The sequence below is a fragment of the Aptenodytes patagonicus genome, chromosome Z (genome assembly GCF_965638725.1).
Source record: "Aptenodytes patagonicus chromosome Z, bAptPat1.pri.cur, whole genome shotgun sequence".
Taxonomy (NCBI): Eukaryota; Metazoa; Chordata; class Aves; order Sphenisciformes; family Spheniscidae; genus Aptenodytes; species Aptenodytes patagonicus.
Genome location: NC_134982.1, coordinates 66,920,856 through 66,944,002, shown reverse-complemented (window position 1 = coordinate 66,944,002; position 23,147 = coordinate 66,920,856). Strand labels below are relative to the sequence as shown.

The following is a 23,147-nucleotide window of genomic DNA, read 5'->3' as shown; positions in this document are numbered from 1 at the left end:
AATCAGTATCTCTTGTTTTGCAACGCTGCTTCAGGTACACTGGGTCAAAATAGTTGCTTTTTACCTCTGGGAAGCAGGGCTTAGGTCCATTCTGGGAGTCAGAAGATAACTGCAGTGGGGAAGCACTGGCTGGGGCTGTACCTGGGACCTGTTGCTCTCAGGGCCCCTCCAGAGCCAGGTACTGCCAAGCAAATGCCGCCTCCATGGGGCAGCGTGGAAGTGTGAAACATGTACCACAGCGGTTAGGATGCAGCCGCATTGTCAGACCTCCCTAAGTCCAGTTGTGTCCTGAGAATGGCCTTTATAAAATATAAATATGATTAAATAATTGTTGAAGATGTATGTATATCAAGATATGAACGAGAAGGATGGCAGCAGGAGAAGTATAACTCCTGTCAGATTTTCTTTAATAATTTATTTCTCTGCTTAATTCATAGATGCCGACAGCTAGTGACTCTAAGGTAGATTTCTGAAACATCAAGGCAGATCTATTTGCCGCAGGAGACAGAGATTTTTATTTGAAGAAGAAGCCCGGTGGTCCGACAGGCTGTGTGCCTTGCAGCTGCATGCCAGGGTTCATCTTCTGCCATGGTCCAGGCGCGAGATCTCTGCAGAAGCCGTTCCCGTTCCTCTCTGGCCTGCCTGCCCAATTTTCCTCTCGTGGACTCTGTCCCGGGACCTTGGCCTAATTCAGATCCAGGAGGGAGTGGGGACATGCCCATGTTTGACATCCATAGAAGCACTGCTGCATCCAGTACTTCACAAGCGACCATGAAGCTCTGTAGTTTGCAGGTCCATCAGCGCTGACTGCGCTGCATGCCACCTGGCCTGAAAACTCCAGGAACTGAAGAGGAAAGGTCTGTCAGATTATCATCTCCATGTTCCCTCCAGCACAGAACTGTTCCCTACAGTACCTTATGTGATATGATTTGCACAGCCCAGTCACAAATGACTCTATCAATGAGCTCCCACAACTTGTAAATGATTTTTCTGGCTTGACAGAGCGTCCCTACCAGGATATTATTTTTCATGCTAAGCATGCGCTTTCCTCCCTTCATTTTCTTCCCAATTGCTGTTGACTAAAGCCTGTAAAAGTCTTCAAATAATTCCTCTGTTCCACTCATACCTCGCGAAAAACTTCTCTATTCTTCTTACCCCTACTTACTTCTAATTTACACACAGTTACATCTTTTAATCTCTCTCCATAAATTAATACCACCGCTCCTTAATAATTTTGATTGCTCTTCTCTAAATCCCCATCAGTTTGTTTTCATCTTTCTGGTTCTGAGGTTTGCAGACAAAGCAACTGGCAGCCGTCTTGCCGGTGCAGGGTACAAAGGGACAAACAGCAACCCAGGCTGCGATATATTGCTTCTGGACATAAAATTGCAAATTGCACAATTTTCTCTTTTTTTGGTGGTGGGGGTTTTTTGTTTTTTTTGGGGGGGGGGGGGGCTAATAGATTGCGTTGCAAATTGATGTCCAAATTACTGCCTGTTAACATCCATGGGTCTTCTCCAAGTTTGTTTCTGCATACGGTGTCCCTCCTTCCTGAGGCTTGCAGATAATGTACTCGGCTGTGACAGAAGTTACATTCCCTTCCTTGGGTGCAGCTTTTTTAGGATCTTTCTTCCCGTTTATTATTATAGGAATGAGCCAAATGTTATGTGCTAAGCCCATAGCAAGCCACGTGCAACGTCAGAAAAAGCAAATTTTATGCCAAACAGCGACACTGTCCAGAGCCAGAGTATCCTCTGCGCTGCAAAAATCGGACATTTCACCCAAAATTCATTAACTAATGAGGCGTATATATGGTATCTTTTGCCCCACGGCGTTGTCCTGCCCCCCCCCACGCGAGGACCCCCCGCGGGGGGGGGGCGGCGGGGTCCTGGCGGGGGGGGGGGGGGGGGGGGGCAGCACAACCAGCTCCGACCCTCGGAATAAGCCCCGCCCCCGCCCGCAGCACCCGCGCTATAGCGGGGTGCGGCGGGGGGGTGCCCCCTCGCCCGCCCCCTAGCGGCCAGCCGCCGCGCTCTCCGCCGCCCTTGAGCGGCGGCGTAGTCCCGCCCCCATCCCCGCTGCGAGTGGCTGGCGGGCGCCCGCGCCCTTTTCTGATTGGTCCCGGCCGCGCCCAGGAGGCTGCGCCGCGCCGCGCCCCGGGCGCAGGGCCGGTTCTGGGTGGCGGGGGCCGGCTGTCATGGAGGAGCTGGACGGGGCGCGGGGGGCGGCGGCGGCGAGCGCTTCCCTGTGAGGCCGGCTGCGGCGGGAGGGGGCCGGTAGCGCCCCGGGAAGGTAACCCGCAGCCCGACGGCCCTTTCTGGCCGGCTCCGGGCGGGCGGGGAGGCCGGGGCGGCCGTGGGGGAGCCGGGAGCGGGTTTGGGGCCCTGAGGGGAGGAGGGTGGGGGAGGGGGCTCGCTTTGGGGGTGGGCGGCGGGCCGGCGGGCCTCTGGGCGAGCTGAGGGTGGTCGCGAGGGAAGGGGCAGGCTCAGACTCTCTGCCGCCCGAGACTCGGCCAAAGCGCGGCGGCCGGGGCGCGCGTCGCGTTCCCCGCCTGGCTTTCCCCCCTGCGGTGCGTGTCTGCGGGACGCCTTGGGGGAGGAGGGGGGAGCCTTTCCTTAGGCTACGCCTCAAAACAAGTCGAGGATACGGCTCGTAACGCTGTAAGAGAGAAGAGGATTTTTCTGCGGCTGGTATGGATAACGCGCTGGTAGGATTAGCCCCCTCCCCCCCAACAGCTTTCCTCAGGGGGCATCGCGCAGCCGGGGGGGTCCCGAGGAAGGCAGCTGGACGTCGGCGCACCACAGCAGCGAGTTGTTCGGGTATAGCTGTAGAAAAATACAGTTGCGCTTACTTGTTTGAGAAGTAGGAGGTGAAAACATCCACAATTCTTTCTCTTGCAGATTTATAACAAGCACAGCCCTGTTCAGAGTCTCCATGTTGTCCCATCTAGATGAAACTGATGTGAGAAGAAGCTGGGGACATTCTGTTTGGGCTGTGCTTTTCCAGTAAGCTTTTGACTCTGAAGAAGGCAGGCGTGTATCCTTCAAGAAGCAGAGAGGTACAGACTAAATGGATCTAAAGACAGCAGTGTTCAATGCAGCTCGTGATGGCAAGCTGCGGCTCCTTTCCAAGTTACTGGCAAGCAAAACAAGAGAAGAGGTAGCCCTACTGATGTCAGAGAAAACCAATGGTGCCACACCACTTCTGATGGCAGCCCGTTATGGTCACCTTGACATGGTGGAATACTTGTTGGACCATTGCTCTGCGTCGATAGAAGTTGGTGGTTCGGTGAATTTTGATGGTGAGACCATTGAGGGGGCTCCACCATTATGGGCAGCATCTGCGGCTGGCCACTTGAAGGTGGTTCAGTGTCTGTTAGATCATGGTGCATCTGTCAACAATACAACTCTGACAAATTCAACGCCGCTTAGAGCTGCCTGTTTTGATGGCCACCTGGAAATAGTAAAATATCTTGTGGAGCACAAAGCAGACCTGGAAGTATCAAACCGTCATGGGCATACGTGCTTGATGATCTCATGTTACAAAGGCCACAAAGAAATTGCTGAATATTTACTTGAAAAAGGAGCTGATGTTAACAGAAAAAGTGTTAAAGGTAAGTTAAGTTTTTCACTTTCCTTGTGGTAAGTAGAGGTAAAGTTACTCATTTACCCTTCTTTAGGAGGCTGACATCCAAAAATATTCTTCTAGTCTCATAAAGTGGATGAGTAAGAGATAAAGTGTATTTAGCTATGTTACAGTTACTTCTGTTAAAGTATACTTTGTGTCTAGATTATTATATGATACTGGTAAATGTGAAATATGAGAGTAATCTTTAGAAAAGCTGTTCAGTTAAATATGCCTTTTTTTCAGTAAATCATGCAGATATGTGGATTTAATGTAAAGAAAGCTTAAACTACATATTTGTCATAAAGGTGGGCAGAGCGAAATAAATCTTCCTTTGTAAGTTTAAGGTTGCTTATGAATCATCATGGACTTGTGATTGGATAAAAATGTCATTTTTCTAGACAGGGTTCTTGGAATAACGAGCTAAATATAAAGTGTGTATTGTTTTTTAGTTTTAAACCAATCCCTTTATATGATAGGTATGAACAGAGCAGCACTGTTAAATACCTGATGTAACAGGGAAAAAGACATATCTCTGCAGCTCTTTTTCCCCCTCATTTTGTGTTGGTGGAGTAGGCTTTATTTTACTGGTCCGTATTATTCACTTTACTAGTGCATTAGTGTTATTTGTCTTTGTTTAAATGACTGAGTGGCAGCTACACACTGCTGAGAATTTTCTCAGTGCTCTCCATTTCTCTGTTGTCACAATTCCTTCCTCTCTCTGCTTCCTTTAGTTTCTGTGTGACTGGCAACTAGGCACATAAGCAAAGGTTCATAAAGTATAACTGATCCTTGTTTAAATTAAATTTTAAAAAGTTGCATTGGATATGTTTTAGCTCATTAAAATTCATTTTATACTTTGAACTGCCGTGTGTACAAATGGATGTGTGTACGTAATATCTATTGGTCAAGTATGTGGAATATGGTTTTGTATGTGGAAATCCCCTCTGATATAACACGAGCATACTTTTTGGCATCTTAAAGCAGTCGGATCTCTGAAGTTATTTAATAAGCAGTGGTGAGGTAAAGGAAGAGAGAAAGGAAGCACTATAGACCCTGAAAGTGAAAGTCAGCTGTGGAAGGGCAGAAGAACTGAGCAAAACTGGTAGCCCTAAGTATTGCAACAGTATGGGTATTGCAGTGGCTGAGGCTTAACAACTAGTCTTTTGAATTTTGTTTTGCAGGAATGCTCAGTAGCTATTAATTTCAAAATTAGTATTTCCAACAGGATTCATTCAACATTGTCATGTTCCACCTCAAAGTCTCTGTGTACTATTTTCAGTTTCTGCTCCTCCCTGCTGTGTACTAAACAGTTGACAGGGTGTGTCTGTGCTTGTAGTAGGGAGATACAGAGAACTTGAGTGCTCTGCTCTTGAGTTGTAAAAGTTGTTGCTATCCTTGTGTCTGAACTCTTTTTAGATAGGCCCCTTCCTGGGCCAGGTATGGAGCCTACTGTTCTGTGAAAGATATAAAAGCTTTAGCTACTGTAAATTTTGCTGCATTTAAAAGTCAACCCTCCTTGTAAGAACGAAAGTATGTAACTTCAGTAGAGGTGCTGTTGTGGGAGATTACTATAGATTCTTTTCCCAATATTATTCTTAAAACTTGTGTGTGTGTGTGCAAAATTACTTGAACTATTCCTTTGTGGTTTTCCACTGGATTTTCATATTGCAAGGTACCACTTTATTCATATTTTAAAAAACAGGAAAATCTAGAGCTGGGAAAGATATGAAAGTGTTTTGAAGTGTTGACAGTTCCAGGGAAAAATCCAAAGACTTTGAGATGAGAAAATTCAGAAAGTTTAAAATCAGGGTGATGACAGAGGCAGGGTGTGAAAGAACAGGTGAAAACATGCAGTGAAATGCTGCTTAGCTAAAATACAGGCAGAATCCCGCAACTGTGTTTTGGACTATGGAAATTCAGAATGCAGAGGTTCTTGAAAGACAGTTGTGTAAGTGCAAAAGTACAGCTAGGAAATGATTAAGATGTTCATAAAGACTTCAGACTCTGAGTCAGATAAGATGCTACACCGAGGTGAAGTGTAGGTCTGGCACTGTCTCACAGGAGATGGTGGTGAGGAATGAGGTAACAAGATGTTTGGGGTAGATAAGTGCTGTACTGTGAAAGAAGGCCAACGGTTCTGAATTTAAAGTACGAGCCTTTAGTTGTCTTTGTTTCTACTGTTTTGCAGATCTGAACTTTCATCGTTTCCCCAAACTTTTATGAAGCACATAGGCAACACAAATGTAAACAAAGGATTTTTAAAAAAATGTTTTGTTACATGAACAGTGTTAGTGAGGGGGAAAAGGTGATACCTGGGAGATACAGAGAACCTGGGGTAAGAAGGGTGGGTTTTTTTTTCCCTTAGAATTGTGGAAAACAGCAAAGACATCTGTAGATATCTTTTTTTTTCTTTTTTTTTTTTTTTTGGTAGGAAAGCAAAAAGCAGCCAAAGTGACACTTACAAAGTGAGTTAATTCACCATTGTCTTCCTAATTCAGAGGCTTCTCCAGTATATTACTCCTGGTTTAAGAAGCTGCAGATTAAAAATAACAAAGCTTAATAAGTTTCACTGGTATATAATAATATCTCAAATGGTAAGTTGTGGGTTTTTTTCAAAAAGAAAAAAAAACTCGTAAAACTTAAAGAACTTAAAGCTTTTATGCTGCTCTTAAAAGGAGGAACGGCATGGAGAATACTAGAGTAGCAGAAACCTGAGTTTTTTCCGGAGGAGGTAGAACCCTGGAACTAAACCTCAAGTGAAGCACAGACCTACCTTTGTGCTGGATGAGGAGGATGTTCTGTGTGTCAGCTGCATGCAGTTTTCTTTTCTGCTGCCTTGCGAAGCAGGCCAGCGATCCGTTGTTGGGAGTGGTTCCCCCTTACCACATTCAGAATAGACCTCTAGATTGAATACAGTGTTTCACTGATAAGTTTCTGTGCAGTCTTCCTTTGGCTACGTGTAGGGAGGGAAACGCTTACTCTTGTGATTCAAGTGGTAGCAGTCTTTGGGCCTTCAAATTACAGATTTGGGCTCTCTTGGGGATATACTTGGGGCTGTTTGTTGGATTTCGTATTTACAATAAAATATTTCATATAATTGCTCCAATAAAATTATTTTGCATGCAGACTGTTTTAAAGGGATTTATACTTCTGTTCTAACACCAGACAGGACACTTAAATCTTGCATTTTGAAAATTTGCAATGCACATTTTGATAATTTGTGTTATGCTTTATCCTCCTCCACCAGACTTGCTGCAATAATGGAGATGCATTCCATTCCTTTCTGCGATTAACAAGTTAAATTACAGATAAAGTACACAGGTGCTGATAGCCAGGATGGTCTGAATGTAGTGGTGCAGGGAATAAGGACTCTTTTCCAAAATATCTACTTGAAAGGCAGATATTTTTTCTGAACGTGCTCAGCTGCTTCGTATGTGGTCTCTTTCTCTTCAAGGTGATATTCGTGGTTTTTACTTGTAGTCTTCACTAACTCTCTCCCTCTTCTGTTGTTAGCAGACTCATCTGCTAGCCAAAAGACTAATTTTTCTCCTCCTGAGTATTAGAAAATGTTGTAAGAACTGCTGGACTAGGTGTTCCTTTAGGCATCTCTTGAGATCTGCACAGGAATGTTTGGTTGCAAGCCCTGATTCTTTGTCACTTACGATCCTGCGTACTACCGTAGCAGTTGGAGTTGGAGAGGCTCATGTATTTTGAAAATGTGAAATAACACTATGATTCAAAATCTTGTTGTCCTTAGATTCCACTGGCACAGTATTTGATTAGAATAACTTTGTAAAATAATATGGAGGACAAGGCTTGTTGACTTTGCTTCATCGTTTTGGAAAGTATAGAAGCATACAGACCTCAGTCTCTATGGGTTCTGTATCAAGGTTATATATATAGTAGTACTATATCAAGGGCTAGTGCTATTTCAGTATTGTCATTTATGTGGGGTACTGGAAACTAACACTCAAACCTGCTGGTAAGGGAAAAAAATCTTTTACAGACTTGGCAGACCCAGAAATTGGGGGATTAGAGAGATTCCCACTCTCTGCTCTATGATCAGTATGGTTTAGTATGCGTTAAAAATAATTTATTTTCTCTTGCAGTAAACATTAAGGAGTCTGACAGGTTTGTTCTCTTCTGAGGTTTTTTGTCTTGCCTGCTTGCCGAGATTCATTTTGGGTGGGGGAAACACCAAACAAAAAACCTAAACAAAGCTCCCCTTTTTTTCCCCCCCCTTTCTTTTTTTCCCCTTGTGAATAAACCCGTGCTCTAAAAGTGTTCTGTGTCCTTTTTTTTTGGTTTGGTTTTTTTCCCTTTTTTGGTCGGTATTACATGGCACAGTGCACTGCATTTTGTAGATATTTTGTGTGTGACGCTATGTGGAAACTGAACTTCAGTAGGAATGTCTGTAAATAAAATAAGGAAGATACAGTTTAAAGGAATAAATTCTTGAATTTCAACTGAAAAGGAGTTTATGTTGAAATTAAATGATTAACAGCATGCTTTTTATTGGTAATCTTGATAATACAAGTACCTTGGTGAAAAAGAGAGCAATTATTCCGTTACAGAATATGGAAACTAGATTAAAATAACTTGTTGAGATTAGCAATTCTTTGCAATTTTTACTTGATTTCTTCTGAAAGGGAAGACATACCTTTAATTTTTCTTTGTCATGCGTACTAAGCGTAGGGATGTATTTTCCTGCAGTTTTCTTGTGCACTGTCTGTATTTGTATGTATGTAGCAATACTCTTTAACCAGTAAAACTCTTGGAAGACTTAATTACTTCACGTGCTCTGTTAGAAAAAAATCAATGTTACATGAACAACTTCACTTTATAAAAGTGATTGATTTCATCTGTAAGGCTGCAAAAATAAATACATGTGGTTAAATTTACATACTGGTCAGTCATTTAAATTAAATCTCTTTTTTTTTTATGTTTAAAGATTTTGGATATGAAATCAGATTGCTACTAAATTTTAATGTAAGTTTTACTACCCAGAAATTTGATCAAGCATTTTGTAAGTATTAGGAAGTGGATGTACTTAATTGGTTGCAAATCAAGTCAAATCACTTTCTGTGTCATTGCTTCATTTTCTTTCATTCCCATGTCACAAGCTACCAGTCTATTTTGGGAATTATTTGCTTCTGACATAGAAAGACTTGGCCTCATTATGAATGTGAATGCCCACCCCCACTCTGATAAGCTTTTGGTAACACTGGATAGTTAGAGAATTAGATTTGTGAAGTGTTTGTGTAATGTTCATACCACTTTTAACAGAGGACTGTAAGAAAAGAATAAAACATGAAGCTATGGTGCTAACTGACCATACCTTTTTCCTTAATTTGTTTTTGCAAGATTTGGAAGGACTGGAGGTGGGGTTATTCCATTTCTTTGTTCCTGTTTTTAATTAGAGGAAGTTATTAGGTAATGTGAATAGTAAAGTTTTATACAGACAGAAATGGTTTGTAAGCAGTATTGGCAACACAGTATAGCGGCACTCCATTTCTAGCAGAGAAGTACCGTGACTACCAAAACATTTCCAGTCCACTTTTGTTTCTGTGCAAGAACGATGAGCCTTTCATGTTGGTGTAATATTAGCTATCTTCTATATGTGATTAAATTCCTGCAGATCATTTTGGAATTAAAAGTGGATTAAGAAAATTTTATGAAACCTATTTTGAAATAATCATTCACACCTTTAAAAAAAATACTTCGATTTGACCAACATCTTCATATGTGTCCCTTGAAAAACTGCTTATCAAAGAGAATGACTTTCAAATTACTTTTACTTATTTTCAGCCCTTTTCCTTTTTAATACAGTAGTAGATATAATGTTGACTTTCAGTTTTGTTTTTCAACAAAAATTGAATTAACTGCTGAATTGTGTTCAGCCACTGTTTACTCCTGTCACTATAGACAATACAGTGTTTTTGAAACAGATGAGTTAATTCACAGAATAGTGCTTGATTTGCCATACTTATTTGAACTGTTCAATTCCTGGCCAATATGTGGAACATAGACTTTGAATTAGATGTTAAGGCCACTGCCATGTTTTATTTCAAGTTCTTCCTCAAATTTAACACCTGATACTTGCTAGGTGTAGATGGCTGGTAATCTTGTTATTTTTTAAGGTTGGGGTTTATGGTTTTTTAAGTTGGCAGCTCTCAACTATCTGTCTACCCGTGCCCACTTCTAGTTTATGGAAACTTGTTTTTTTACAATGTATCCTTCCCACTGCTGTACCTGTACCATCCAGTCAAACTTAAGTGAGGTGCAGCTGCTAAAAATTAGTGGTAATGGCCTTCCTTTATTGGTTTGTACATGGCTTAAAATAACTGCGGTTATTTTAACTCTAAGGGCTACTACAATATAAGTAGCTAAAAATTACACTACTTCTGGTATGCTGTCAGTAACAGCTGTTTAAGCTTAAGTCAGTAATTGTAATACGAATAAAAAGCCCAATATTTTTTAAATGAAGGACATCCAGTTGGACAGAGTAGTGAAATTCCTTGGAGTCTCAAGCATATTTCCACGTTCTGCATAGCTGCATTGTAAATTAATGATATACAGACTGTTGGATTGGACCTGAATTTACCCAGACAATGGCCAAGCTTAATTTCTGTGGATTTTTTCAGTATTAATGCGTCATAGCATATATGCCTGGCAATTGTTAAAAGAGTGTCAAGAGCAGCATTATATGGCGATGGATCTGCAATGTGTGATACAAATACCTGCCGTTGATCCTATTGTCAAAGCCAGCAAAATGTATATTGATAGTTGTGAAGCCATAGTAAGAACTTTGGTGTTACTAATACCGTTTGGTTTATTTGTCTTTAATATGCTTTTATGTTATGACTTTTTAAAGATCTTAAAAATATTGACTTGAAGGTAGAAAATAGGTGCCAATTCCAGTGTTTCAGAGCTCTGCTGTGAGGGACAGTATATGGACTTGAATACACCCTGAAATGGCTGTATTAACTGGTGGCTCAGCCAACACCCAGATGCATCTGGTTTTGCCTTCATCACTGAGTGTAGAAGTGCAGATGGTCTGAGGAACCAGCCAGTCTTTAGTTCTGGATTGACTGCTGTAGTTGCGTTTTAACTAGACTTTCTCCAGCACAGCAGAGAGACCTATAATGTATGTGTCTTGACAAGTTTCTGTATTTGTCTGCTTTTGACACCTTTCCATCTTAGGAATTTAAAGGTCTCATGCTTATCAGTATTGAGGTATCGACAGTTTTCTGGTCTGTGATGTGTGATGAGAACAGAGGGAATTATAGTTGAGAAACTACGCATGCCAAATTTCCCAAACTTCACCTATACTTGTTTAAATCTCTGTTCCTGAAATTTTGTTGGTCTTGGTAGAGACTGTAGTGTGGCTAGACCTATAACTGACTTAATGCTCTCTATTAGTGATAAAAATTGCCTAAGGTATTAAAGATTGAAAATCACTTGCCATTGTATGAACTGATTTAGCTATGTGAATCTTGATCTAGCAGATAATTTCAGGTGCCACTTTGTGTCGGGGTGTCTTCCTCAATCACTGGCCACTATTCAGAAATGTATCACGAAAGGAATATTTTGCAGGTTAAGCTCACTGTCTGTTAATGAAACGATCTGGTATTTTCTGTGGGCTTTTTTTTTTTTTTTAATGTTTGGAACTTGCACTTAAAATAATGGTTGGGGGGACAAAATATGTTCATAGCTCTGCTTTAATTGCAAAAGCCTCTTAAACTTGAGTCATAAGCTTTTGAAAAATAACTTTTTACACATCTTTGGTATGAATTTGATTAGTGTGTCAGCTAAATTTTGGTATCTGGTGAGCCTGGATTGAGACTCAGTTTGTCCTGAATAACTGCTGTTCATTCTTACCACTGTTCTTCGGTTGCTGGAATTGAGAGCAATAAAGAGGCCTTGAAATGTGTTGTCAGTTCTTCTTTGGATGGTCCACAAACAAGTTTGAAGAAGCAGCGGACCAATTTACATGTGAAGTTTTGAGAAGTGGAAGATTAGAAAGAGTGAGGAGGGGATGAGGGGATACTAGTGGGGAATGCCCAGTGTCCATTAGAAAATGTTAATGAATGAACATTTTCTAGTCTTGGTGGCTTGTCAGCAGAAGATAAAAGCAAGCTACTATGTGATAATCTGCTAATCCAAAATGCAGAATAGAAGTCTACATTGTGGATCTAAGGTATCTGGTTCTGGCAGCAACAAATGGGTATTGAATTTAGAGGACAGCCATGGTTTGACCAGATATTTCTGAATTTTCCTTTTGTATTTTCTTATTCAACTTTATATCCTCTTACTGTGTCTTGTTAGAAAGAAGATAAGTGTGCTCTGAAGTCACATATGTAAAGCTAGAAGAGGTCAAAGTTATTTGTATAGACCGACATCAGGTTCTTATAATTGAAATGAAAATGGAACAAATTTTCTATTTCTGAATAGAAATATCTCTTTAATAAGTATGAATCTTTTTTCCTTATATACATATATGTGTACTAACTTCAAATGTTTTGCTTTTGAATTTATCAGATTTAAGACAGTGTAAACAGTATGTTCTTGTCAGAAAGAATGTATTAGCGGAAAGACTTTACCTCCATTTTAGTTTTAATTTATTTCTATACAGTATTCAGCTTTTAAGACAGATCTCGGGTATACTTTTGATTTGAGTTTCATTAGCTAAATAGTATAAAGAGTGAACTGCACATTCTAGAAATCAGAGCCTCGGGGGGAAAAAAGTGTATGAAGATAAATAGGAGCTGTTTAGATCAGCGGACTATATATCTACAAATACACACTTACCCAAACATGAGCTGAAGATTTCAAGACTACTGCTTTTGTTTCCTAACCCACCGTAGTTCTGTTAGAGACTAGAAATACAACAGCAAAGCACACTGTAAATTGCTGTCTTGTTGGCATTAAAAAATAGCCTACCAAAAACGCAAATAAGGAAGTTTCAGGAAACTTCTCTCTTCTAACTTTTAAAAGCCAAATCTGATGACTATGAATGGGCACAGAACCCTTGGGAAAGAAGGTCTCATTTATGAATGTGGAAATTTGCTGACAGTGAACAGAAACTCATAATCTGATGGGCAGTTAACTGGAATTTGCAGGGCTAATGATGTAAGAAATCTGAAGGGGGGGAATTTTTACATGAGCTTTCTGTTAATAGTTTACATATTAATTCAGTGAGAGACTGAAAAAGTTACCGTGCCTGAATCTGTAGTATGTATAATATATTATAGAGAAAGAGGTAGATTTAAATTGTATCATTTTAAAAGCGGCCGACCACATAAGAGACTTTGTTATGTTAGGAGGGAACCAGGAGACTTTGTCTTCATCTTTTTTCCTTCTCCTTCAGTGAAGTGCTCATATTTAAAGTTAAGCAAAATTTTCATCTAGTTGAAGCCTAATAGTTAAATATTGAACTGTGGTGTCCAGTGCTTGCTTTCTAATTTACTGTGAATAGGGTTTTCAAACAGGTGGCACTAGCGCTTACTAGAAATTTCCCCACATGGTGTTAGAACCCTAGAGTGCTTTTAAATAAAAGACTCTGCAATGTCATGCTGATGAGAAATAATCTGCATGTAAATAAGACACTTAAAAGATAGATGGCTGCGTGCTGTGTGTTGAAGGCATTTTTTTCTTCCTGGTTTTGGGAATCCTGAGCAGAGGGATTAATGTGGGACTTCAGGACAAAGACCTAAGAAAGCATTAAGAATAGTTTGTCATGTGCTCAACAAAATATCCAGCTCCCTCAGAATATACCGGCAGTCTCAAAGGCCCCAGCTGAGATGAAGGGCCTGTTGTGATGGATCGTATTTTCCATTGTGCACAATTATTGCCTTCAATCATGTAAATCAAAAGGGTTGGCAGACAGAGAGAGGAAGAGCTATAGTGTAGAGGCAAACAAAGCCAATGTTGAGTTAGCCCGGCTTTAATTTTCATACAGATCTCATTATTTTTTAATCATTGCTGGAGATAGAGGGGAAGGGAAATTTGACAAGGGAAGAAGGGAAAAGTGTAACAACATGGAGATAGCAAGCTTAAGCTTCTGTTTCATACGTGAAAGCAGATACCAAACCCCTTCTAGAATAGAATAGACTATTTCAGCTGGAAGGGACCTACAACGATCATCTAGTCCAACTGCCTGACCCCTTCAGGGCTGACCAAAAGTTAAATCCAATTACTAAGAGTATTGACCAGATGCCTCTTAAACACTGACAGGCTTGGGACATGGACCACCTCTCTAGGAAGCCTGTTGCAGTGTTTGACCACCCTCTCGGTAAAGAAATGCTTCCTAACGTCAAGTTTGAACCTCCCCTGATGCAGCTTTGAGCCATTCCCACGTCCTGTTACTGGATACGAGGGGGAAGAGGTCAGCACCTCCCTCTCCACTTCCCTCCTCAGGAAGCTGTAGAGAGCAATGAGGTCACCCCTCTGGACGCATTCAAGTACCTTCACATCCTTCTTAAATTGTGGGGCCCAGAACTGCACAAGTACTCCAGGGGAGGCCGCACCAATGCTGAATACAGTGGGATAATCACTTCTTTTGACCGGCTGGCTATGCTGGGTTTGATGCACCCCAGGGTGCAGTTTGCCCTCTTGGCTGCCAGGGCACACTGCTGACTCGTATTGAGCCTGCTGTCGACCAGCACCCCCAGATCCCTTTCTGCAGGGCTGCTCTCCAGCCACTCCTCTTCCGATTTATACTTGCATCCAGTGTTAATCCATCCCAGGTGCAGAGTCCAGCATTTGTTTCTATTAAATTTCATGCCATTGATGATTGCCCAATGCTCCAACCTAGATCTCTCTGCAAGGCCTCTTGTCCCATGTTGACTCAAGAGAGTCAACAGCACCTCTCTGTTCAGTGTCATCAGCAAACTTGCCAATGGCGCATTCAACTCCTGCAATCCAGATCATTGATAAATATATTGAACAGAATTGGTCCTAGAATTGAGCCCTGAGGAACACCGCTGGTGACTGGTCACCAGCCACATGTAGCCCCATTCCCTACAACCCTTTGAACTCTGCCCTTCAGCCGTGAACCTGCTCATCCCACAGTTGGACAACTTGTCCAGAAGGATGCTGTAAGGGGCAGTATCAAAAGCCTTACTAAAATCCAGAAAAACTGCATCCACCGCCTTCCCTTCATCCACTAGGCGGGTGACCTTATCCTAGAATTGTATCAAATTAGTTAAACAGGACTTCCCCTTTGTGAACTCATGTTGACTGTGCCTGATGACTGTGGTGTTCTTTAAATGCCTTTCAATAGTATCCAGTATGATCTTCTCCATAATTTTTCCAGGAACTGAGGTTAGACTAACAGGTCTGTAGTTTCCTGGGTCATCCCTCTTGCCCCACTTGTAAATTGGAATAACTTTGGCTAGCTTCCAATCAGCAAGGACCTCCCCAGACTCCCAAGACCTTTGGTAGGTGATCAAGAAGGGTCTTGCCATAACATCTGCTAGCACCTTCAGTACCCTGGGATGAATCCCATCAGGCCCCACGGAGTTGTGAACATTCAGCTGATACAGCTGGTCCCTTACAATTTCAGTGTCCACAAATGGAAAATCACTGTTCCCATACTCGTGGTCCTCCGACTCATGGGATCAGGCAGCCCAAGGTCTATCAGTATTACTAAAGACTGAGGCAAAAAAAGCATTGAATGCCTCCGCTTTTTCTTCATCCCTGGTAGTCAGGTGACCATCTTCAACAAGTATTGGTCCAATGTTTTCTTTAGACCTCTCCTTGCTATTAACGTACTTAAAAAAGCCTTTCTTGTTGTCAGACACAACATTGGCCAATTTCAACTCTAATTGAGCTTTGGCCTTTTGTATCTTCTCCCTGCATATACGAACCACAGCTCTGTAATCTTCCTGCGAAGCCTGACCCTGCTTCCAGACATCGTACAATTTCTTCTTCCTCTTGAGCTCCATGAGGAGTTAGTTCCCTGTTCAGCCAAGCTGGTCTTCTGCCCAGCTTGCTTGATTTTTGACACAATGGAATTGCCTGTTCCTGTGCTTTTACGTAGTAGAGAATTCCATTTTAATTCTGTTTTTTTGAATAATGAGACAAAAAAGGTCCTTAAAACCTGTTTAACTCTTTCAGGCGATAATATCAAGCATTTTGATTTGTATAACTGCCTGGCAGCCTTGTAATTTAATCAGATCTTGAATATTTTGACTTGTCATCTGAGCCTTTCATAGTCCATAGATGTCAAAACAGCTATTTTTTTGACTACTAATGTTTGAGTTTTTTAAACTATTTTTTAACTAATTTTTTAACTATTAGTGTGGCGAAGTTTGGACTATAATTTGATTATGACTTGTGTAATTGTGTTTCTTCTCTTGCAGGAAACACCGCGTTACATGACTGTGCGGAATCTGGAAGTTTGGAGATCATGAAGATGCTTCTCAAGTATTGTGCTAAAATGGAAAAGGACGGTTATGGAATGACTCCCCTTCTGTCAGCTAGTGTGACAGGCCACACAAATATCGTGGACTTTCTGACCCAGCATGTACAGACCAGTAAGGCTGAGCGCATAAACGCTCTGGAACTTCTAGGAGCAACATTTGTGGACAAAAAGAGAGATCTGCTTGGTGCTTTGAAATACTGGAAGCGAGCTATGGAAATGAGATACAGTGATAGGACTAATATCCTGAGCAAGCCTGTGCCACAAACACTAATTATGGCGTATGATTATGCTAAAGAGGTAAACAGCTCAGAAGAGCTAGAAAATCTTATTGCAGACCCTGATGAAATGAGAATGCAAGCACTATTAATTAGAGAACGTATTCTTGGCCCTTCTCACCCAGATACATCCTATTATATTAGATACAGAGGTGCTGTCTATGCAGACTCTGGAAACTTCAAGCGTTGCATCAACTTATGGAAATATGCTTTGGACATGCAGCAGAGCAATCTTGATCCACTGAGCCCTATGACAGCCAGCAGTTTACTATCATTTGCTGAACTTTTCTCCTTCATGCTGCAGGATAGGGCAAAAGGCCTGCTAGGCACTACTGTCACATTTGATGATCTCATGGGTATACTGTGCAAAAGCGTTCTTGAAATAGAAAGGGCCATGAAACAAACCCAGTGTCCTCCTGATCCAATACAGCTGAACAAAGCCCTTTCCATCATTTTGCATTTAATTTGCTTGTTGGAGAAAGTACCTTGCAGCTCAGAACAGGAGCATTTTAAGAAACAGACTATTTACAAGTTTCTTAAGCTTCAGCCTAGAGGGAAGAATAACTTCAGTCCACTTCACCTTGCTGTTGACAATAATACTACATGTGTGGGTCGCTACCCAGTTTGTAAATTCCCCTCTCTACAAGTTACTGCTATCCTGGTGGAATGTGGTGCTGATGTAAATGTCAGAGACTCTGATAACAACAGTCCATTACACATTGCTGCACTGAACAACCATCCAGACATCATGAATCTTCTTATCAAGTCAGGTTCACACTTTGATGCCACAAACTCGCATAAACAAACTGCTAGTGATTTGCTGGATGAGAAGGAAATAGCAAAAAATTTAATCCAACCCATAAATCATACTACATTGCAGTGTCTTGCTGCTCGTGTAATAGTGAATCATAACATATACTACGCAGGGCACATCCCTGAAAAACTAGAGAACTTTGTTTTGCTCCATAGATGATAGTGTGGAGTCCCAGAGTACTGTTTTTGAAGCACGACTTGGTGACGATATTTTCCTTGAGCACTGTTGTGATACACCAGCGATCCCTTAGCTTGCTCCATCTTGCTCTCAGTGGCTAAAGCATTGTTAGCATCAGATCTGCAGAGTTGGTTACCCAGTATTTAATATGAATATGCCATATAATATATTTTGTGGATTATTTAGAAATGTAATGCCATATTTAGACTCTTAAAATTGTCTGCCAAAGGCTTGTCTATTCTGGTCTTATTTGCCTGTTGGGTGTTTGGGACTGAGTTGAGTATTTTCCACTGATGTCTTTTTACTATAACTGTTAAGTGGATTTTATACAGTTGGAAGGTCATCCTTTTTTGGTTTGCTTGAGCATTTCTACTCTTACTCTATTGTTTTTCTATGGACTCATTGCTAAACTGTACAAGTTGTATGGACTTGTTAACATTTGCAACTACCATAAGTGCTTTTATCTTCTCTATGCACTGGCTTAAACATGACTGTTGTGTGTGAGCATATTTCTATGCAGCACTTGGCCAATTTCAACTTAAATGCCAATTTTGTTTTGCAGTTTGTTTGGAGCTCTTTTGAGAATGCTGTCTTCATAGCATGATGAATTTTGGAGTTACTTATCAGCTCTCCAAACTTGGGTTTGACTTTTTTGACTGCTGTAACTGAGGTTGCTTTCCTTTTGATCTTCTGGAAATTTGTCCTAAACTTGGGAGAAGAAAATCTCGCTTTTTCTCATCGTAGTCCACTTGAACTTTAAATCTGAAAATCGTTTTGTTGCATTGTGCGGTTAGGGGAAGAGTCCTCATTATGTACAACTGACACCTTCCCCTTTGCACTAACGTCTTGCTTGTGCTGGTTGTGTGACTAGATGTGAAGTTTGCTCAAAGTTTAACCTCAAACTTAATGATACACTTTAATGAGAAATAGATCAAATGTATGCTGTAGTTTAAAATCTACAAATCAACTTTAGCTACAAAAGAAACTAAAGCATGTTGGTGGCATGATGCTTATCAGTCCAGATCTAGACGTCATCTAATATAGTAAATATCTGTATGCCAGGGTATTGGAAGTTCTATAGCAGTGTCCTTTTTTCTTCATTTTAAGTATCTTTATAAATACTTGCATGGATTTTTCATCTCTACTATGTCAGCTGTACTTAACAAAAAGCGGAAGTTCTGTTGTGTATATAGCTCCTAATTAAAGTACCTATTTTTATAATATTTGCACAACAGCTTAGCTTTTACAACAGAAAGGGCTCTTTTGACTTGATAAGAAATCTATAAATGAAGATCATAAATGTGAGTGCGATTCAGGTAATTAATATAATTCAGCACTTTACTGTTGATTAATAGTAGAATTTATTATGGCACATTAGCCCTGCAAATGTCTTAAAGTGAAATTCATTTCTGTTGGATAGAATACAGTTTACTTGCAAGTTTAGTGGTCTAGCATATTGGATTTTTTTGACTTGATGTTTCATTTCAGTGGTGGGCAGTAAGTGTACCTATGGGCTTCTTGCTCCAGAAATTCAACAAGGTGATTTAGGCCTTTGTCAGTGATAGAGATATTTAGAAGCCAAATTAATTAGATAAAGGTAAAGTTGTTTTAGGAGGGTCTTTTTTAATACTTAATTTTAAGTTGATGTCAGAACATTTTTGTCATTTGTGAATTAAGTTGAGGAAGAATGTGTCTTGGGAGCATATAAGAACAGTTCTTCCTTGCTTTTGGGCTGTTTTGGTGTTCTGTTAGTGTACAGCGTGGTGCCTACTAGCTTAGCCATTCTTGGAAAAAATATGGGGATGTTTTTAAACAAAGGTATGTTGAAAGCAGTGCTGTTTGTGTATTGCCACTTTCAGACTCTGTATTTTGAAGCAACTTTCACCTGTTTGTCCCATGCCATGTCTACATTGTATGAAATGATGAGAATGAGGAAACCCTGTTAGTTTCTCTTGCAAATACACAGGAGTAAAATTCTATTCAATTGGCTGAATTTCTCTGATTTGTAATGATTAAAACACGTGCCACCCAAGTTGTCATTTGTGAGAACATGTAGTTTGATTTTTTTAAAAAATTCTTTGGGTTTTTTTATGCTTTTCTACTACTCTTTAAGTAGGGATAACCAACAAATCACACCGTGCTGGAAATGATCCACATTATATTTCAAGTCATAAAAATAATTCTTTTTCTATAGGTCACAGAGAAAGGGATTTTTTGAGTTTTATACTCTGGAATCTGTACTGCTCTTTAGTGGGTTTAGTTTAAATTTCTGTCTTTATAACTGTCGAATATCCTGTTTAAAATTAGTTGGACGTTATTGGTCCAGAAATATAATTGGAAATACAACAATTGTTAATTGCTAGCAAATTTTTGAATGGAAAACATTCCCAAAAGAGAAAGCATATCACTATTAAGTAAATGTAAATCTAGTGAAAATTGCTACAAGGAAGGCTTATTCTGTTAGCTACTCTTTAAAAACAAACCAATTTAATAGGATGTACTGAGTTATTGTATGTAGTTCTGTCTAAATACCTACCAATGTGCATCAGTCCTAAAGACTGTCACCTCCATGTGGAATTGTAATTTTTCATGGTGATGAGGTTATCTGCCGAACTCTTACCTTGCCAGAGTAAGGTAAGGACTTATGTGTCCAGGTGGATGAGTTCATGCATTTAATACCACTTTCCATTTAGCCCTATATGTTTACATTACCCTGTTTAATTTTTCTTAATTTTAAAACAAATTGGTACAGAGCCTATGCTGCGTAATGTGTTAGGTCTTAGTTCAGGATTTGCTGATTGGGAGGGAGGGTTGGGACAGCAGGCCCTGTCTGAGATGCATGTGCCACTAAGGCGTGTGCTAATGAGTAGTAGCAGTTTTGCCCCCTCGGCCCAGTTTTGTCTCCACTTCTATATAGATACCAACTTTCTGGACCAGATTTTTTTTTTAATTCTTACTCTTGTTACTATTTAGAGGTGGGAATAAGATTATTTTAGTGAAACATGTTGATGCTAAATGCAGTAGTGTTGCTAGCTGGACTCAAACTGTGGTAATGCAAGGAACTAAAGAGCATTCAGAACACAAAGAATTGTTTTATTTTTGTCATATTTTTCACTCATTCTTTTCCTGTTCTTCTCTTTTCTTTCTATTTGGGCTTTTTCTTCTGATGAAATGTATTGCTCCTGAGCTACCGACGCAGAAAAATGTTGAGAACACTGTGGACAAAATTGTATGCCCTGCAGGGGTGATTAAAATTGATTAAATAATTTACAGGTATGGCTCCCTAGAGAAAAGACACTGATACCTCCTTGCTTGTTGACACCTCTGAAATTCTATTTTTTGGGGTAGGGGATAAATGCTCAAAGCATTTTTTCTTCTAATAATCTTGGGTTTCAAGTGAAAACTGAAATACTTCAACCAGGAAGATGAAGAGTATTCTCATAAAAAAAAAAAAAAAAAAAAATGCTTTTCTTACCAAATTCTAAAATTGTATTCCTATTTTTGTATCACTTATGCTGGTAACAAGATTCCAGCTGTCTGTGGTGTCTGTTCTGTTTGTTAAGTGCAGTGTAAAGACACTTTCTGCAATGCAAGGCAACAGTGTGGTTAGTTTCCCATACATACTTTACAACAGTCCCTGGGTAGGATGTAATTTTGTGTATTTCCCAAGTCCCCAAAGAGCTCTCTTCTAACAACTGTTTTGCAACTGGTTAAAATTAACCTCTTTCCATTTTTACAAAACACTACTTCAAAAAAGGAATAGAGTGCTATAGCAAAATCCTTACAGGAGGATTTATAAAAAGATAAAAGCCTTATGAGCTAAAAATGTGCCTCTCCTTAGTTTTATATCAACTGCAAGGTGACAGTGGCAGGATATGACTGCTCTTGAAATAGCTTCCTCATGCTTTGAAATATAGAGTGGAATGCCTGTTATATTCTAAAATGTTGACAAACCTGAGTAAGTAGACTAAACACTAATTTCTGTCTTCTGTGACTACAGTGAAGTCAACTGGTATTTAATGCTTCAAAGTAATTTTGGGGAAACTGATGGGAGATATACTAGACTGCTCATATCTCTTGGCTTTGAGTGTGAAAGTAACTGTTGACCCCTCAGTGAGGGCAGAATGAAAAGCTATTGTTGGTTTGGTTTTAACTAACGTGTTTATGTTCCATTCTATCACAAAGACTTCCTATGCAGGGCTAGCTCTGTGTATGGAAATATTGCAGTTTCTTTTTTACGTGAAGTAATTTAGCTTTAACAGTAATGTAAAAAAGGAGTAACAAGCATATTTCTCGGCTCTTACTCTTTAGGCTCCAAATGCAGATTACATTAAAAATATGTTTTGGAGAACACCTGTCTGAGTCTATGTATCTCTTTCCTTTAGGGTTACTGCAATACTGGTTGGTATAAATAGTTCAATATGAATGCTGCAGCTTTAGACTTCGATCTTCATGTCATTAAGAATTGTACCTTAAACAAAATGTCATGTTTCATTCTCTTTCTTTCTGTGAAGTGGTGGTCCAGCCAAGCCTTTAAATTCTGGTAGCGGGTAATAGTAAAGAAAAGGCTTAAACTGCATGATACAGGAGGCATTATTTTCCCAGTTTCTAGAAAATGCAGTTAGTTGTGCTATTAACTCTGTGAAAACATAGTAGTTTTAGTTTATCGCATAAAAGTAGTTAGCAAGACCTCGTAAGAAGTAAGCAACAGACACTTTTTCAAGAAAGTTGCACAAATTTAGTTTTCTGCTTAAAGCTTTTGAAGTCTCTTCTCTATTGCATGGGCAATTTTAAAAAATAGAGGAATAGAATGCTCGAAGGGTGAGAGAAGTATGAGAAGATCCTTATTAAAGGCAGCTATAGAATGGAAGACTTTGAAGAACATTGCCATTGTAATTTCAAACAATCTTTATAGTTAGGCACAATAGTCACAATCCTATACTTAAAGGCAGCGTACACTTCAGAGAGCTGAAATTTTAGGTTTAGGCCTAATCAGTAACAAACAGCATCAAAAAAGGTGAGGTTCTGGATGAGGAAGACTGATCCAGAGCTTTCACAGCAAGATAATTGTCACACAGATGGCTTTAATGAATTGAATATAGATTCTCCTAATTGGGAAAGGGAAGAACCGGAAAGGATCATTTACATCGTTACTCATCTCTCTGCAGTTGCAGATGATGAAAGATGTTTTTGTCTAGACGTGTCTGCTGGTTACCTAAGCTGTATACCCATGCAAAAATGCTTCTTGGCAGTAGCAAATGCTGTCTGTCAGTTGAAGACCAAAACTCACTGTACAAAGTAGCACAGGAAGAGGGCAAAAGAGGTCAGGTGTATGGTATGTTACTCTGGCAAAGGCAATACATTTGTTTGTTTCCCACGTAATATCCAGAGGGCCATATACCATCCACAGTGAAAAGCGGAAAGCCCTTCCCCCTCCCACCAAATCAAAGCCTTACCTTGCAGTTGATCTCCAACATTCAGAAAAATTGAGGAGAGAGTTTCTATACTCGGAAGTTATGGACAACAATGTTGAATTATGCACAAAGGAGGAAAAAGAATTGCTTTCTGGTCCCTACAAGTGCCCGTCACAAGCCAGTGAGTGTGAGGCTATGATGTAAATGGCAACCACGTCTCCCATCAGATCGTAACACATGTGGGTTCCTATCTGAAGTTCAAAGGGTTGCTTCCATCATATCTCCTGAAGATTTATCAAGTCCTAAGTTCCTTGCCAAATTTCTGTTTAGAAGGTTATTTGGAACTCCAGTCCTTCAGTAATTAGGAACTTAATTCCATTTGATATTTATTTTTTTCCACAGTTTTGTATGTT

At 40.2% G+C, this 23,147-nt stretch overlaps 1 protein-coding gene across 4 annotated transcripts; it reads left to right on the top strand.

Moving 5' to 3' along the window:
* Positions 1–2,189: 2,189 nt before the first annotated feature.
* On the top strand, positions 2,190–21,671 carry FEM1C (fem-1 homolog C). 4 transcript variants are annotated; one of them, XM_076363268.1, is made up of 3 exons: positions 2,190–2,292; positions 2,901–3,613; positions 15,993–21,671. In XM_076363268.1, exons 2-3 carry the CDS (start codon positions 3,070–3,072, stop codon positions 17,300–17,302), a joined length of 1,854 nt encoding a protein of 617 aa, XP_076219383.1. In that variant the 5' UTR covers positions 2,190–2,292; positions 2,901–3,069; the 3' UTR covers positions 17,303–21,671. The 4 variants fall into 4 exon arrangements, with proteins under 4 accessions (XP_076219383.1, XP_076219386.1, XP_076219385.1 ...); XM_076363271.1 differs by lacking the exon at positions 2,190–2,292 and adding an exon at positions 2,690–2,707; XM_076363270.1 differs by lacking the exon at positions 2,190–2,292 and adding an exon at positions 2,801–2,819.
* Positions 21,672–23,147: the final 1,476 nt, after the last annotated feature.

Excerpts from the sequence above, each read along its gene's own strand:
- FEM1C (XM_076363268.1), top strand. The coding sequence starts at position 3,070 with ATGGATCTAAAGACAGCAGTGTTCAATGCAGCTCGTGATGGCAAGCTG. Across the intron at positions 3,614-15,992 it reads TAACAGAAAAAGTGTTAAAG|GAAACACCGCGTTACATGAC; the intron begins GTAAGTTAAGTT and ends CTTCTCTTGCAG.